Source organism: Triturus cristatus, chromosome 4_2 (genome assembly GCF_964204655.1).
Source record: "Triturus cristatus chromosome 4_2, aTriCri1.1, whole genome shotgun sequence".
NCBI lineage: Eukaryota > Metazoa > Chordata > Amphibia > Caudata > Salamandridae > Triturus > Triturus cristatus.
The window spans coordinates 797,270,343-797,284,033 of record NC_140586.1 but is presented as its reverse complement, the minus strand read 5'-3'; the positions used below and the strand labels follow the sequence as shown (position 1 = coordinate 797,284,033).

General features: G+C 40.3%; 1 protein-coding gene across 3 annotated transcripts in view; it reads left to right on the top strand.

Moving 5' to 3' along the window:
- The window catches only part of LOC146835070 (vitamin D3 hydroxylase-associated protein-like), a 562,514-nt gene extending 549,824 nt beyond the window's left edge, over positions 1-12,690 (top strand). For 2 of the 3 annotated variants that reach the window (XM_085602734.1, XM_085602733.1), the window contains one exon: positions 12,339-12,690. In XM_085602734.1, coding sequence (XP_085458860.1) covers positions 12,339-12,464 — 126 coding nt within the window. In that variant the 3' untranslated portion in view covers positions 12,465-12,690. The remainder of the gene's footprint in view (positions 1-12,338) is intronic. The other variant, XM_085602732.1, reaches the window with a different exon arrangement.
- Positions 12,691-13,691: the final 1,001 nt, after the last annotated feature.

Here is a 13,691-nt window from a genome sequence, read left to right as displayed (position 1 = left end):
CAGAAAAAAGAAGGAATTGAATGTTTAAAAATAAAATTTGATCAGATAGATGAAGTTAAAGATATTTATCGTTGTACAGTTCGTTTTATGCTTGTGAAAGACTTATATGTACGTAGGAAGCAGTTTCCGTTTTCTCTAGCATATGCTGTAACTATTCACAAGTCTCAAGGATTGACTGTAGATTGTGCATTTGTGAACATTGGTTCAACTGTGTTCAAAGAAGGTATGGCATATGTTGCTTTGTCACGAGTCAAAACATTATCAGGTTTATTCATGATAGACTTTGAAGAATCAAAAGTTAGTGCTGATACAAATTGTGTAAAGGAGTATAATAGATTAAGAAGAAGCTATGCTCCTCATTTAGGTCAGTATCCTGTGTTGGAGAAACGTGTAGTTTCTCGTAAAAGGAAAAATGAGAATATCTGTAGTGAAGATGTAGAGAAGAGGAAAAAAAAGAGGAGTGATGTAATTGCAAGCAAAAAGAAAAAGGAAAATGAAGAACAGGTTGTAGGATGTCATTTTGAAAATAGCTCTGGTGTCAACTGCTACGCAAATGTAGTGCTGAATGTTGCATTTTATCTGGAAAGTTTGCAAGAGCAGATAATAGTAAATCAGGGAAAAAGATTCTGTTCAGAGCTGAGTCTCCTTTTTCAAAAGCTGAGTAAAGATAAAACTCAAATAGAAAGTGCTACTGACATTAGAAAACTTTTAGATGTATGTTCAGGACGAACACAGTTTTCTCAAAATGAACAGCAAGATGCACATGAATTTTTGATGTATTTTCTTCAGGTAGTGGAAGAAGAAGGAGTTCCCATTGACATTTTTTTTGGTCTCTCTTATAAATGGGAACATAGTTGTGATAATTGTTATAATATAAGTGGCTCTATTGTTGATAATGAAAGGTTTATTTATTTGACATTGCCAGAGAGTAAAACAGTCACTTTTGCAAAATTAGTTAAAGATGCTAATCATAGCATGAAATGTGGTGAGTGTAATTCTGACATGTTTTCAACATTAATTTTAAAGGAATACGGACAGTATGTAATTTTAATGATGCAACGATGTAGAGCTGATGGTTCAAAATTGGATACTTTAATAAAGAAGTTTACAGGACAGCAATTATCAATTTCAGGAAAAACTTTTGTAACTGTTGCAATAATTTTCCATGATGGACCTACTGTTAATTCTGGACATTACACAGTTTATCTTAAATGTGAAAAAGGCTGGACACTGTGTAATGATTCTCAATTGATTTTCAAACAACGTTTGCCTTTTGATTTAGCAAATTCATATCTAATCTTCCTGAAACCTAAATTTTAGAGAGACTTGGCAAGATCTGGACAAAACAATTTTACCATTTTACTGGATTACCATTGCAATTTTGAAAAATTTTTTTTTTTAAATTATCATTTGGCCTAATGGAAAGATAACCAATTGTAATGTGGACTTTTTTAATTTTTAATGAAATTTAGAAAAACCAATATTTTTGAGATTATCGGTAACTTCTGCACATTTTATATTTTGGAATGTTATTGGACTGCCATTGGAAATTTTTTCAAAAATGATTTAAAAAATTACTATTTGGCCATGTGGAAAAGTAACCAATTCTATTGTGGACTAAATAAATTAATCAAAAAATTTTCGTGAACCAAAATGTTACAGAGAATCTGTGAGATCTGGACAAATTAAACTTTAGAATTTTATTGGATTACCGTTGGTAATTTAATCCAAACAAAAATTTAAAATTACTATTTGGCCTAAAGGAAATGAAATCAGATGTTTTTTGGAGTTATTTGAGATATAATATTGTGATTATACTTCTGAAACAAACATATCAGACGGTATTTTAAAGGAATAAGTATTGGTATTAGATGATATTTTTTTACAATATTATGCATTTCTATAATGTTAAGTTTAAGTAAAAAAAGAATCAGGGCTTTTTTAATACAATCTTTGTGATTGGTATTTTTTTTTGCCCGCTGTAAAATGATGAATGCAATTGCTTTCACAATTTATAGTGAAATGCAATATATTCTGAAAACAGCAAAAATAAGGCAAAAATATTTTTGGGGAAAAAATGTAAATATGTGTACTGTATTATAAAAAGTTTTAAAAATATTAATACTTTTTACTTTTTTTCCAGATAGATATAGAAAATTTACGAAAACTACAAACATTTTTAAAACTATTTTAAAAAAAAAGAAATGAATAAATATTTTTTCAGTGAGTATGGTAAGTCAATAATAATAATTGTAGTCTCTCAAGGTCAATGTAATGTCATAAATGATTTTTAGTGTTTTTTTTTTAAAAAAAAAAAAAAGTACGCGCACCGTACGCGTACGGTAAAAAAAAATAAAAAAAAGTTTTTAAAAACATATGTAAAAAAAAGATGAAAGATAAGGTTGGCTCTTAAAAGAACCGTTGTGTTCATGCAGGGACAGAGGAAAGAAAGATTGGGAATATTAGACGGTACGACAAGTGTGCTGATCTATTTTACTGTTCACCAGGGAAACACTGGTCTCCCTATAAGTAATTAGATCGTGACAAGTGGCGCACCGTACTTCAACCCTCGCAAACCGAGGGTTAATTTCCAGAGGGCCAGCAAAAGGAGATTCTCCCCCCACAGATGAAGGGCTCACCTGACCTGCAGAAGAAGGAGTCAGCCCTGCAGATGATGGTCCAGGCTGAGCTGCTGTGGATGTACTGGCTCGTCTTTCTGAAGAATTACCTCCAAAAAGATGACCATGTGTCCTTCTGTGTACATCCTGGAGGTGTCTCTTCATGGTGTGATTCCCAAAGGAATACTTCCTGTCAGGATTACCTCTAGAAAGTACACGCTGACACAGCCTGCAAGTAACTAAGGGTGCATTCACCTTTTGCTGGCCTTCAGGAAAAGTAAAATAATCCCAAACATAAGAAGGCTTTTGTTTCCTCGCTCTCTGCCTCAAGACAGTGCTGCTGGTGCTAGCCTCACTCTCAGAAGGGCTCTGCTGTTCTGCCATCGTATCCCAAAGACAAACCAGCTCCTTCTCCTAAGGGATCACAAGCAGAAATGAGGGGAATGGGTGTGGTGTAGGAGAGTTCTAGAACTGAAAGTAGTTTCAACCAATCAAAAGTTGTGTTTCATGATCACATGACCAACCGTACGCTTACGGTACGCTTACGGTACGCTTACGGCAAAAGTGCGCATGCGCGTCAAAAAGACACGCGCTTGCGCGCATGCGCATAACAGTCACTCCCCGACACTTCCGCGTAACGTGCGCGCGTGGCGTAAGCGCGCACGCGTCCCACGCGCAGTACGCGCGGCTACGCGAAGTGCGTAACTATACGCAAGCAGCGTAGAAAGATTACGGACGTTGCGTAAACCGTACGCTTACCGTGAGCTTACGGTACGCGTACTAAAAAAAATTAAAAAAAAAAAAAAAAAACTGGAAATAAATTTTACATGTTTATTTTAAAAAATATATAAAAAAAACATATTAAAGAATTTTAAAAATTTAAGCATAGTCTTTATAAAAGGTAAGTAAATTAAATTAAAAATATGTTAGAAAAAATTGAAGAATAAAAAAAAAATTAGCATTTAAAAAACCTTGCAAATTCACTGAAAAAACCATGGGTTTCAAACACGTTATAGTTAGGAATTAGCATTTAAAAAACCTTTGAAATTCACTGAAAAAACCATAGGTTTCACACACGTTATAGTTAGGAATTAACATTTAAAAAACCTTGCAAATTCCGTGAAAAAACCATAGGTTTCACACATGTTATAGTTAGATGGACATTTTACCCAATGAAATTGCCCCGTTATAGTTAGTTCAGCTAACTATAACTCGCGCGCCCGCAATGCACTGCTGATGACGTCACATATTACATCACTCATGACATGGTCAGTGACATCACTCATGACATCACTGATGACATCTCAAATGACATCACTGATGACCTCACTGATGACATCATCCAGTGAATGTGTGTTTTTCTGAAAATTAAATATGTTTTATATATGTATATCTCAAGGTCAATGGAAGAATAAATGGGTATATAAGTGTCTAAATGGATGCTTTGTTTTTGAAAAATTTATTGTGTAACTGACTGATTAAGTGTATCATAGTGAATACATGGCTTACTGTGTAATGTTTAAATATGAAAATATCTGTATCAGTCTCTCACTTTGTGTATAAGTGGTTGCATGGGTTGGTGAGTAGCTACATGGGTGTCTATATAGGTTATTAGTTGTTTTTTGAGTATCAGTCTGAGTGTCTGTATGGTTCGGTGGGGGGTATTATGTAGTGCATAGGTGCATGAATGAATGATTCACTCTTTGTGTGTGTTGAACACAGCATGTGTGCAGGACTGTATGGGTGGATGAGTGTGTGTATGGGTGTGTTAGTGAGTGAATGACTGTCTCAATAGTGTCTTTATGAGTAACTACATATGTTTAAAACTAGTATATGTGACTATTGGTGTATATATGTGAGTAAATGTGAGAGATTGAAAGAGTTCCTGTATGAATAAGTATGTGTTTCTATAAGTGATTGTTTAAAAGACTAAGTATGTGTAAGTTTCTGTAGAAGTAAGTGTGGTGGTGTGTGTATAACTGTATATGCTAGTAAATGTATGTTTGATTCTTTATTAGCATGAGTGACTATGTGTGTGAGTAACTCTGTGGATGAGTGGCATTGTGTAACAGGATGTATAGGTGTATGAGTACATGTGTTGAGTGAGTACATGTATGAGTGACTGTATTGGACTGTTGGTGAATGAGTGGATGTTTATGTGGATCTTAGAATTACTGAATAGGTTGTTGTAACTGGTATTGGTATGTCCATTGTTTTGAAAATTTTAGTCTCTATTTTTGAATGTGTGTATCAAAGGTTATATTAGGGTGAGAGGAGGTCTGCCACTCTATCACAAGGATGATGTCATCAGTGAGGTCATCAGTGATGTCATTTGAGATGTCATCAGTGATGTCATGAGTGATGTCACTGACCATGTCATGAGTGATGTAATATGTGACGTCATCAGCAGTGCATTGCGGGCGCGCGAGTTATAGTTAGCTGAACTAACTATAACGGGGCAATTTCATTGGTTTTTTACGAGTAAAATGTCCATCTAACTATAACATGTGTGAAACCTATGGTTTTTTCACTGAATTTGCAAGGTTTTTTAAATGTTAATTCCTAACTATAACGTGTGTGAAACCTATGGTTTTTTCAGTGAATATATATATATATATATATGTCTGTCTACCTGGACACCAATCCCTTGGTTTATGTTGTCTAAACACGCTGATCTTATATAAATTTGGAGGAACTACACGACACAAGATTGCTGAAGATATTCCATCTTACAATCTTGTGTTCCATACAGCCCTCGCTGGCTATATCTCTTGTGTGCAACCTCCAGCTTTGTGCAGCCCAAAGAAAACCAGCCACCCAAAATAACCAAGCACACCACTCCAATGATCTTGGCTTACCTGCACATCATGATCCCCATGGTGCAGTGATTCTTTTCCTCAAGTTCTGAGGGGAAGCTTAATCATATCACTCTTTTGGTCACTTCAGGGGCTCCATTGCAGACGCTTAGGGTTTGTTCTGCACCCAAAGATGTTTGGAAGAATGCAGTCTGCAGGATGAATGTTAGTTCATTGGGCTTCTGACTGCTAGATTTCTATGCTCAGCCTAGTGCATTGCAAGGTAGGCCACAGGCCTTAGTGAGAATTGACATTGCAGTGCACTAGTATGACAGGACAGGAGCCAGCTCACCATAGTGCCAATAGTCTGATCTATCCCCGGTGTCTCTCTCAGTGCTTCACCCACATGATTAATTTATTTTCCTACACATAAACTTATCCTACAGATAGCTGGTCTTTATGCCACTCTCTATCCATCTCCTAAGAATGCCTCTAATGCCCCTTTCTCAACAGTGATTGCTTTTTCCTTCTAGCTTCTTTTCAAGTAAAGCTACAAGTAGTAATGTTGCAGGGCTTCAGGTCCATTCTTGAGCAGGACTGTGACTGCCAAAGACACCATCCTTGAATACAGAATTCTTGTCATGCAACATTGCTGTGCACCACCTGGGCACCAGTCAATTAGAACTACCTAGAAACTCAATCTAGGGATTCTAGATCACATTTATACCTGGATAGCAGACTAAAATGTGGATTGCAGAGCCTCCATGCTCTGGTTAGGTGTGTCATAACTCAGGGAGTTGACATCCCTTCCTAGGAACCACTCAGCCACAACATGTTTGGTCCGGGTGTTTGAAAGTTTGAAGGGTAGAAGAGGATGAATCCTAGCTTGGCAAAAACGTTACAGAGAAAAAGTGACTGTTCCTTCCATGCCCACTACTCATCTCTGTTTGCATCCCATTCTGTGAAAGAGGGGGAGCAGATACGGAGATTGGGTCTATCTTCCACCTTAAAAGTTCATTTCATCCTTACGCAACCTTTGGAGGAGCCTGGTCACTTCAAAGAACTATTCTGGGCAGCTCCCACCAATTCACATCTCTTTCTGATAAGACTCGTTTTGACCTCTCACTTGAACATTTGGAATTCAATAATGGATTCCTGTCCACATACAGTCATGCATACTTGCACACTTTATTTCCATCCTACTGCACTTATCCCACATAAAAACATGTGCAAACATTCTGTTCATGCCCCACATGAATGTAGTTAATCACTGCCAGTATGCAGTGTCACTTGACTGTTAATGGCACTTCTGGGGTGAGATGTGTATTGCTCCCATGTATCAGACAAAAGGCTTGGGTGTGGGAAAATGCCCCCCGAAAGGATGGCGTTCCAGGCTGTGCCCAGGACATATTTAAACTACAATAAGTACCTACACTGTCACAAGCAGACTTAACCCACACCGAGTCCTGCTTCCTCATTGTCTTGATATTTAACTGGGAATCATTCCCAGTGGGAGAGGGGCTGCCTCCAGAGCCGGTTTAGTGACCACAGGGGCTAATTTGCCCATTACACCCCTGGTTGGGCCCAGTGAGTTCTGCTCAAGGGAACATAGGTTCTGCCATGTTGGTGTTAGGTAAAGAAGGGAACTGCGGGATAGTTTACAGTAAAACAAACAGAAAGTGCTGCAGAAGTAAGAACTTTTAGTCCATTGGTTAGGGAGTGGCCAGGGAATTCCCCCAACCACTGGCTGACACTAGGCATAAAAGTTGCCGTCCATTAGTCTCTTTAGAACACCTCTGGACCCATAGAAAACAGAAGAAGGACTGCACTTGCTGTTTATCCGGTACAGAGAAATCCCAAAGGCAGATCCTGCTGACCACGTGTACCTAGAATAGAAGAGGAGAAATCCAATGGCTAGTTTGATAGCCTCCTGTTCAGACTCAGGAACACAAAAGCTGCAAAAATTCCCATGTCTCTCCTGTGCCCAGCTGATCATCATCTCCAACTGGATTTGCCTTGAACCTTGCTGGTGCCTTCTGGGAGATTGAGTCCTCTCCTTCAAGTGGTGCCCAAAAGTTCCTAGACCCTTAGCTGGTGTTAGAGGGTACTGTTCCCTCTTCAAAATGCAAGACTGGATACTTAAAATCTTTTAATGAACTTTTTGCCAGAAGAACCAGAATCTACAGCTGGTTGGACTCAAGTTGCTGGTTTGCCACAGTGAAAGGATTTTGACTTCCAGAAAAGTTTCTAAGTCTGAACATAATGTACTTCACCGGGACAAATGCTGAACAGCACCTCAATGACTACGCCCTCCTGGGCCCCGACTTTCTACAGAATTCAAGGCTCACACTGAGGACCCGCACTTTTGCCAACTGCCATCAATAACTCTCTCTTCATATCCAGCCTAGCCCGAACTACCAATGACCCTGTCAACAAGGACTTTTCTCTAGAAAAAAAGTGAGAAGGTAAAATTTCCATTAGGACAAACCTCGTCCCTGTATCCAACCCACGCTCCAGATTTTTGTTGTGTTATGCTTTCTACATTTTAGCTTTTTTGGTACTGATAAAAGGTTTACGCAGTTCTCTTTGGTTAAACCTGTCTGCTGTCTGCTACAGGTACCAAGGTTTGAGCTCAGGTTTAAAGAGACCTATTTGGACCTAGTAATGAATACTTCAGTTATTACTTGAAGAGGACTACCATCCACTTCAACTAATAATCTAATTTCTCACATAGGGTAAATGTGTACACCAAGTGCAGATTCACTGTCATTTCTGTGATACTTCACAAATTGTCATATGTCCCTGGCTCAGCCATAACCAGACTCAGGTCTTTACCCTAACCCCCTTTCCACAGGATCCAATTAATTACTCTGCTAGCTAGCAGGAGGATCAAAGGCCTCCTCACAAAATAGAGCCATGGATGGTGCTGGGAAAATAACAGGTAGGGAAAAATGTGAATGTGCTTATTAACTCTTTATACTATAACTAGATTGGGCAAGCCCAAGCCACAGAAACAAAGGGGGAAAACCATACTTTTGTAGACAGCAGTCAAACACAAGAGGATCTCCCCTATGAGGTTTTGTTGTGAAGGGATCAGGCAGCTGTGTCAGTTTGATGGGCAAGGCTCATGCTCCTTGGTAAGGTCTTTTCATTGACTTGACACTCAAGGTAGCGAAGCAGAGGAGTCCAAAGATTACAAGGGGATGTGATGTGGGGATTAGAGACTCAGAACACAGGAGAACATAAATAACACCTAATAAACCAGTGTCCAATAAGTGCTTTGGCTTATAGAATGAAAAAGTACTTTATCCACGTCACAGTGCACTAACACACATATAATTATTCAGCTTAAAGCATCAACATAATTCAGTGGGCGAGCAGAAGTCTGTGGCTGACAGTAGTGGGTGAGTCGTAATAGTAAAAGAGCTGCCCTCCTTGTGTATGCAGCCCCCACTCTCACAGACATTTCCTGCTTACTTTTAAGGTGCCCCGGTGCATCCTAAGTCTTATTAGTACTTACAGTAACCTAATTTATGATTAGGCACTTACACACACAGGTGCTTTTCTGCTTAGGGATCCTCAGTTTGCTGTAGAAATTATGCCGTTTGTCAGATCTCTCCCTTGCTTGGCTCAAGGTCAAGGCTGATGCTCCTAGGTAAGGTCCATTCCTTGACTTGACACTCAAGGTAGCAAAGCAGAGTAGTCCAAGGCTTTCACTGGGATGTGATATGGGGTTAGAGCCGCAGACCTCAGCAGAACATAAATAATACCTAATAAACCAATGTCCAACAAGTGATTTGTCTTATAGAATGAAACTTTCCTCTATTCGACTTCACAGTGCACTAACTCAAATATAATCATTCGGATTAAAGCATCAGCACAATTCAGTGTGCAAGCAGATGTCTATGGCTATTAGTAGTGATGGGGTCATAATAGTATAAGAGTTCCCCTCCTTGTGTATGCAGCCTCCACTCCCACAGACATTGCTTGCTTATGTTTAAGGTGACCCGGTTCTTCAACTTGAAGTCATCATCTTTAAATGTCTCAGATTGTTGTGCAGGAGGGTCTGGGTATGGTGGATGTAACCCCCGAGGATTGCCTACCTACCAGAACTTTCCACCCAAAGTTTAATAACCCTCATCATGGAAGCAACACGCCAGAAACATTGAACCTGATAGTGACAACAGAAAAATAATACCTAACTGAAATGAGAAGCCATCTGACCCCACCGATAAGGTGGACTGAAGGACTTCTACTCCGGCTGGCACCCAGGATTAGGATCAGTGGCATTGTTCCCCTTATATACCACGAGAACAGTTCGGGAAGTGGACCTGCTGGGGGATCCTGGACAGTTCCAGTGGGACTTCTGTGGATTAGCTCTTGACTCTGCTGATACACAGGTAGCCAAGAACTGTGGAATGAGTGTGTCAGGAAAAATATTCTCCTTGTTGGCTGTGGAGGGGCTATAGAAGATGCCCCCCAAGCAGGAGAGAGCATCAAGAGCCGAGGCAGAATAAGGTCTCATGTAGGAAGCTACAAAAATCCAGCTTGTTGGCTGTGGAGGGGCTATGGAAGATGCCCCCCAAGAAGGAGAGTCATCAAGAGCCAAAGCTGAATAAGGTCTGATGAAAGAAGCTTCAAAAATCAAGTTTGACACAAACATAACCTTTTCATTTCATGAAGCCTGAAGAAAATGCTCTTGGTGATTAGCAAATAGTTGTGATGATTGCTATGGGCCAAAGAAAACCGTGTGAGAAGCATGTTCCCAGGGGGGAGGAGAGGGATGGACTGTAATGTGAACAAAGCCTGTGGTGTTTGGCAGTAATTATTTTCTCTTAGCCCAGGGAGGGCCATGGCCTCAAGGGTCATCTCATCCTCAGTTTATTTATATTGAATGAAGAGGGGGCATGCATGTGCTCCCTCCCTGAGTCACTCCTGGCCCCAGTGACCCCGATCTCCGGGGCCTGATGCAAGACCAAACTGTACCGGGTGACCCTATATTCTTGGGTGCAGAGATGAGTGCCATTGCACCTACTATAGCAGTGTGCCTCTCATGCTCCACTTGCCCATGTCTGGCCAAGAGCAGGGTGCATACACTCCATATCACCCCATCCACGAGGACAAAGGTGGGATTGAGCTCCCCACAATTCCCCCAGTGGTATATGTTACCTGGCTGGCCAAATGGACACAGGCACCTGGTATGTTAATTTTTTTTAAAGTGTGGCACAAGGCCATGTGTTAAAAGCCAATAGAGCCAAATGCTTGTGGCAAAAGCTGCTTAGTTTTATTTTATGGATTACTGGAGCATAGGAGTTCACAGTAGGCCCTTGGGCAAGGCTCTAAATTTGCATATTTGTATGTGATGCACCACCAAAAGATTGTGGAAGTATTGTTGAGCCCTTGTGGGAATCCAGTAGCCCATATAGAAATCCCTAAACAAATTTCACCCTAAATCTCCCAGGGAGTTCTACCCATGCCCTTAGAAAACACATTCAATGTTTTCTAGCACTCCTGGAACTTGTGCTTTTGCACATGGGCTCTGAAGTGCACAGATCTTTGTTGGGTTTTCCTGAAGCTGTAGTAGATCTATAGTTAAAGTAGAACTAAGACTCGGGGCACTGTATTGAACGCAATGTTTTATTGACAAAGCCAATGGTTGACTATGCAAGGTTTTACCTTATACTGAATAGTATTGAATGTTGGTACTTTCTCCATTGATTTCATTGATGTTGCAATGATGGATTATACATGATTTCTGATTATACCTGTGACACCAGGACAAAGCCAGTAGGTCGGCCCTTGACCTAAAGGTTAATTTTTATAAAATCTTATGTAATAGTATGCGGCCTTAAAAAGACAAAAACTAGAAATTTTAATGTAAAGGTCAAGAATATTGAAAAGGTAAAAATGTTTACATATTTGGGGAACGTTTTTAGGTCTCGCTGAGCCCAGCTCATGTGCTGGCTCGGCGAGACATTTTGTATGTGCGTTTTTTAAGTGCTGCTGGCTGGCCTAGCGCTTGCGTGCATGTGAGCGTGCATGCGCGCAACCGCCATGCGCTAGGCCAGCCAGCATAATTAAGAGTTTATATCACAAATGGAGGTAATATTTGCACTTTTTTGTAGATTTACAGGGATTTACTGGGTGGTCTTTTCATTTTCTTTTCTCTTCAAATAGTTTTTAGACTTACCCTAAAGCATTGTTTGTTTTGTTAAGAAAGAACATGTGTGTCGTCTTACTGCTTAGTGGAGTTCAGAGTAGGGGTGGGCGGAATTTGCGTAATCGCGTTATGCAAATCTCCGCGAAACGGTAAAAAATGTCCGCGAACATGCAGAAATTCCGCGAACACGCGAAATTGCTTGTTCGTGATGCTTTTTTCCTGTTCACAGTTGCTGTTTGCGTGCTCGGGGAGAAATATCTCGCGAACACGCATTTTGAGAACGCGAACAAGAAAAAATTTCGAGAAGTTGCGGAAAGCAGAATTTTGGACAATTTCGCGTTCTCCACGGAACGCAAAATTACCGAAATTCCGCAAATTCCGCGAGCGGAACGGAATTTACCGCCCAGGCCTAGTTCAGAGTAGAATGTCCAAGCAGCGACATATGAGACAGATGGGTTCCGTCTAGGAACGTATATGTTTCAGTAGGAATATTCTGCTAGTTTGTTGTTGTTCACTTGTGGGGTGATTTGCTTAAACCTACCCTGAACTTACCTGATTGCCACCTGCATAGTCTTGTGCTATCCTTAAGTAATTGACAATTTATACTTTGTATATCAGTCCTGAAAACTCTCTTGTTGCTGCTGGTTATGCTCGACTAGCTGATATATTTTCTACTTTCTGCTATGGATGGACCTGTTTGACTATGGCTCTTAATCCATTTTGTTTCCATCATATTAGTTATGCTACTCTTTCTTTCTCTTACAGGCTATAGAGAGTGGTGTGGGACTGCCTCTATCTGTGCAGTGTGTGGCTCTGCCTTGGCAGGAGGAGCTTTGCCTTCGCTTCATGAAGGAAGTGGAAACACTCGCTGCTGCAAAGAAGAGATTCTAGGGGCTCCAGTGGAACCTGTCAGTGTGGAGGCATTTTGGGTAGAGGGACCAAGGTGATCAGAGAAGGTTTTTCCAGTAAATAAAAATGAAAGGCTAATAAAAATCATTCTCAAATGCTTTTTTCTAAATCAACATGAATTAAAGTTATTTTTTTATTTCCTTGAATTTGCATTGCCATTAACAGTGCAAACAATAAATATCTCATTAAATAAAATTAGTAGGTATTATTTAATACATTGTCATTCATTTCAGAGCTCAGTGCAGTGTTTCAAAATATTGAGAATAAAACCTTGCGTGTCACAGAGCCAACAACCACTTCGTGGTGTGCATTTTGTTTCACAACAGAATGCCAAATTGAGCAGTCAGTGTTCCACTTTATGCCCTCTAAAAAGAAGTTAAAATTATCCTTCATTTTGTCCTGTAGAGTGAAGGTATCTAGGTGGTAGGTGAAAGGGGATGTGATTGTTCAGGTAAGTTGGACCTAAGTTGTGTAGTGTCTTGAATGTGTGTGAGCAGTTTGAAATGAGCTTGTTTGTGTATTGGGAGCCAATGGAGCTTCCCGAGGTGTGGTGTGATGCAAATTCTGTTTTGGAGGTTGAGGATGAGTCTGGCTGCTGAATTATGGATGGTTTGTAGTTTTCTAGTGAGTTGCTTTGTTATCCTGGCAGAGAGGGTGTTACCATAGTCTCCGTTGTTGGTGAAAAGGGCTTGAGTAACAGTTTTGTAAGTGTTGCTTGGGAGTGATTGAAGATTTTCCTCAGCATCTTCCAATTGTAGAATCAGGATTCAGGTACGCAGTTGACTGGTGTAGTCAAATCCAGTTTGCTTTCAATAATTAGTCTGAGGTTCCTGGCACTGGTGCTGGGTGTGGGTCCACGGTTGGCTAGCCACCAGTTGCAGTCCCATGGTGAGGTGTACTTGCCATAGATCACTACTTCTGTTTTGTCTGTGTTGAGTTCGATACAGTTGACTTTCATCCAGTTATTGACCTTGGTCATGCAGGTGGTGAGCTTGGGTCTTGTGTTGGGGGTCTTATTGAGAGGGAGAGTATGAGTTGTGTGTCATGATTATAGTGGAGGATGTTGATGTGTGCATAGATAACGTTGGCCAGAGGCTCATGTATAAGTTGAAGAGGGTGGGGCTGAGCGATGAACCTTGAGGCCCTCCACGGATGACTTTGCAGGCTTCAGAGGAGTAAGGTGAAAGTCTGACCGCTTGTGTTCTAGCC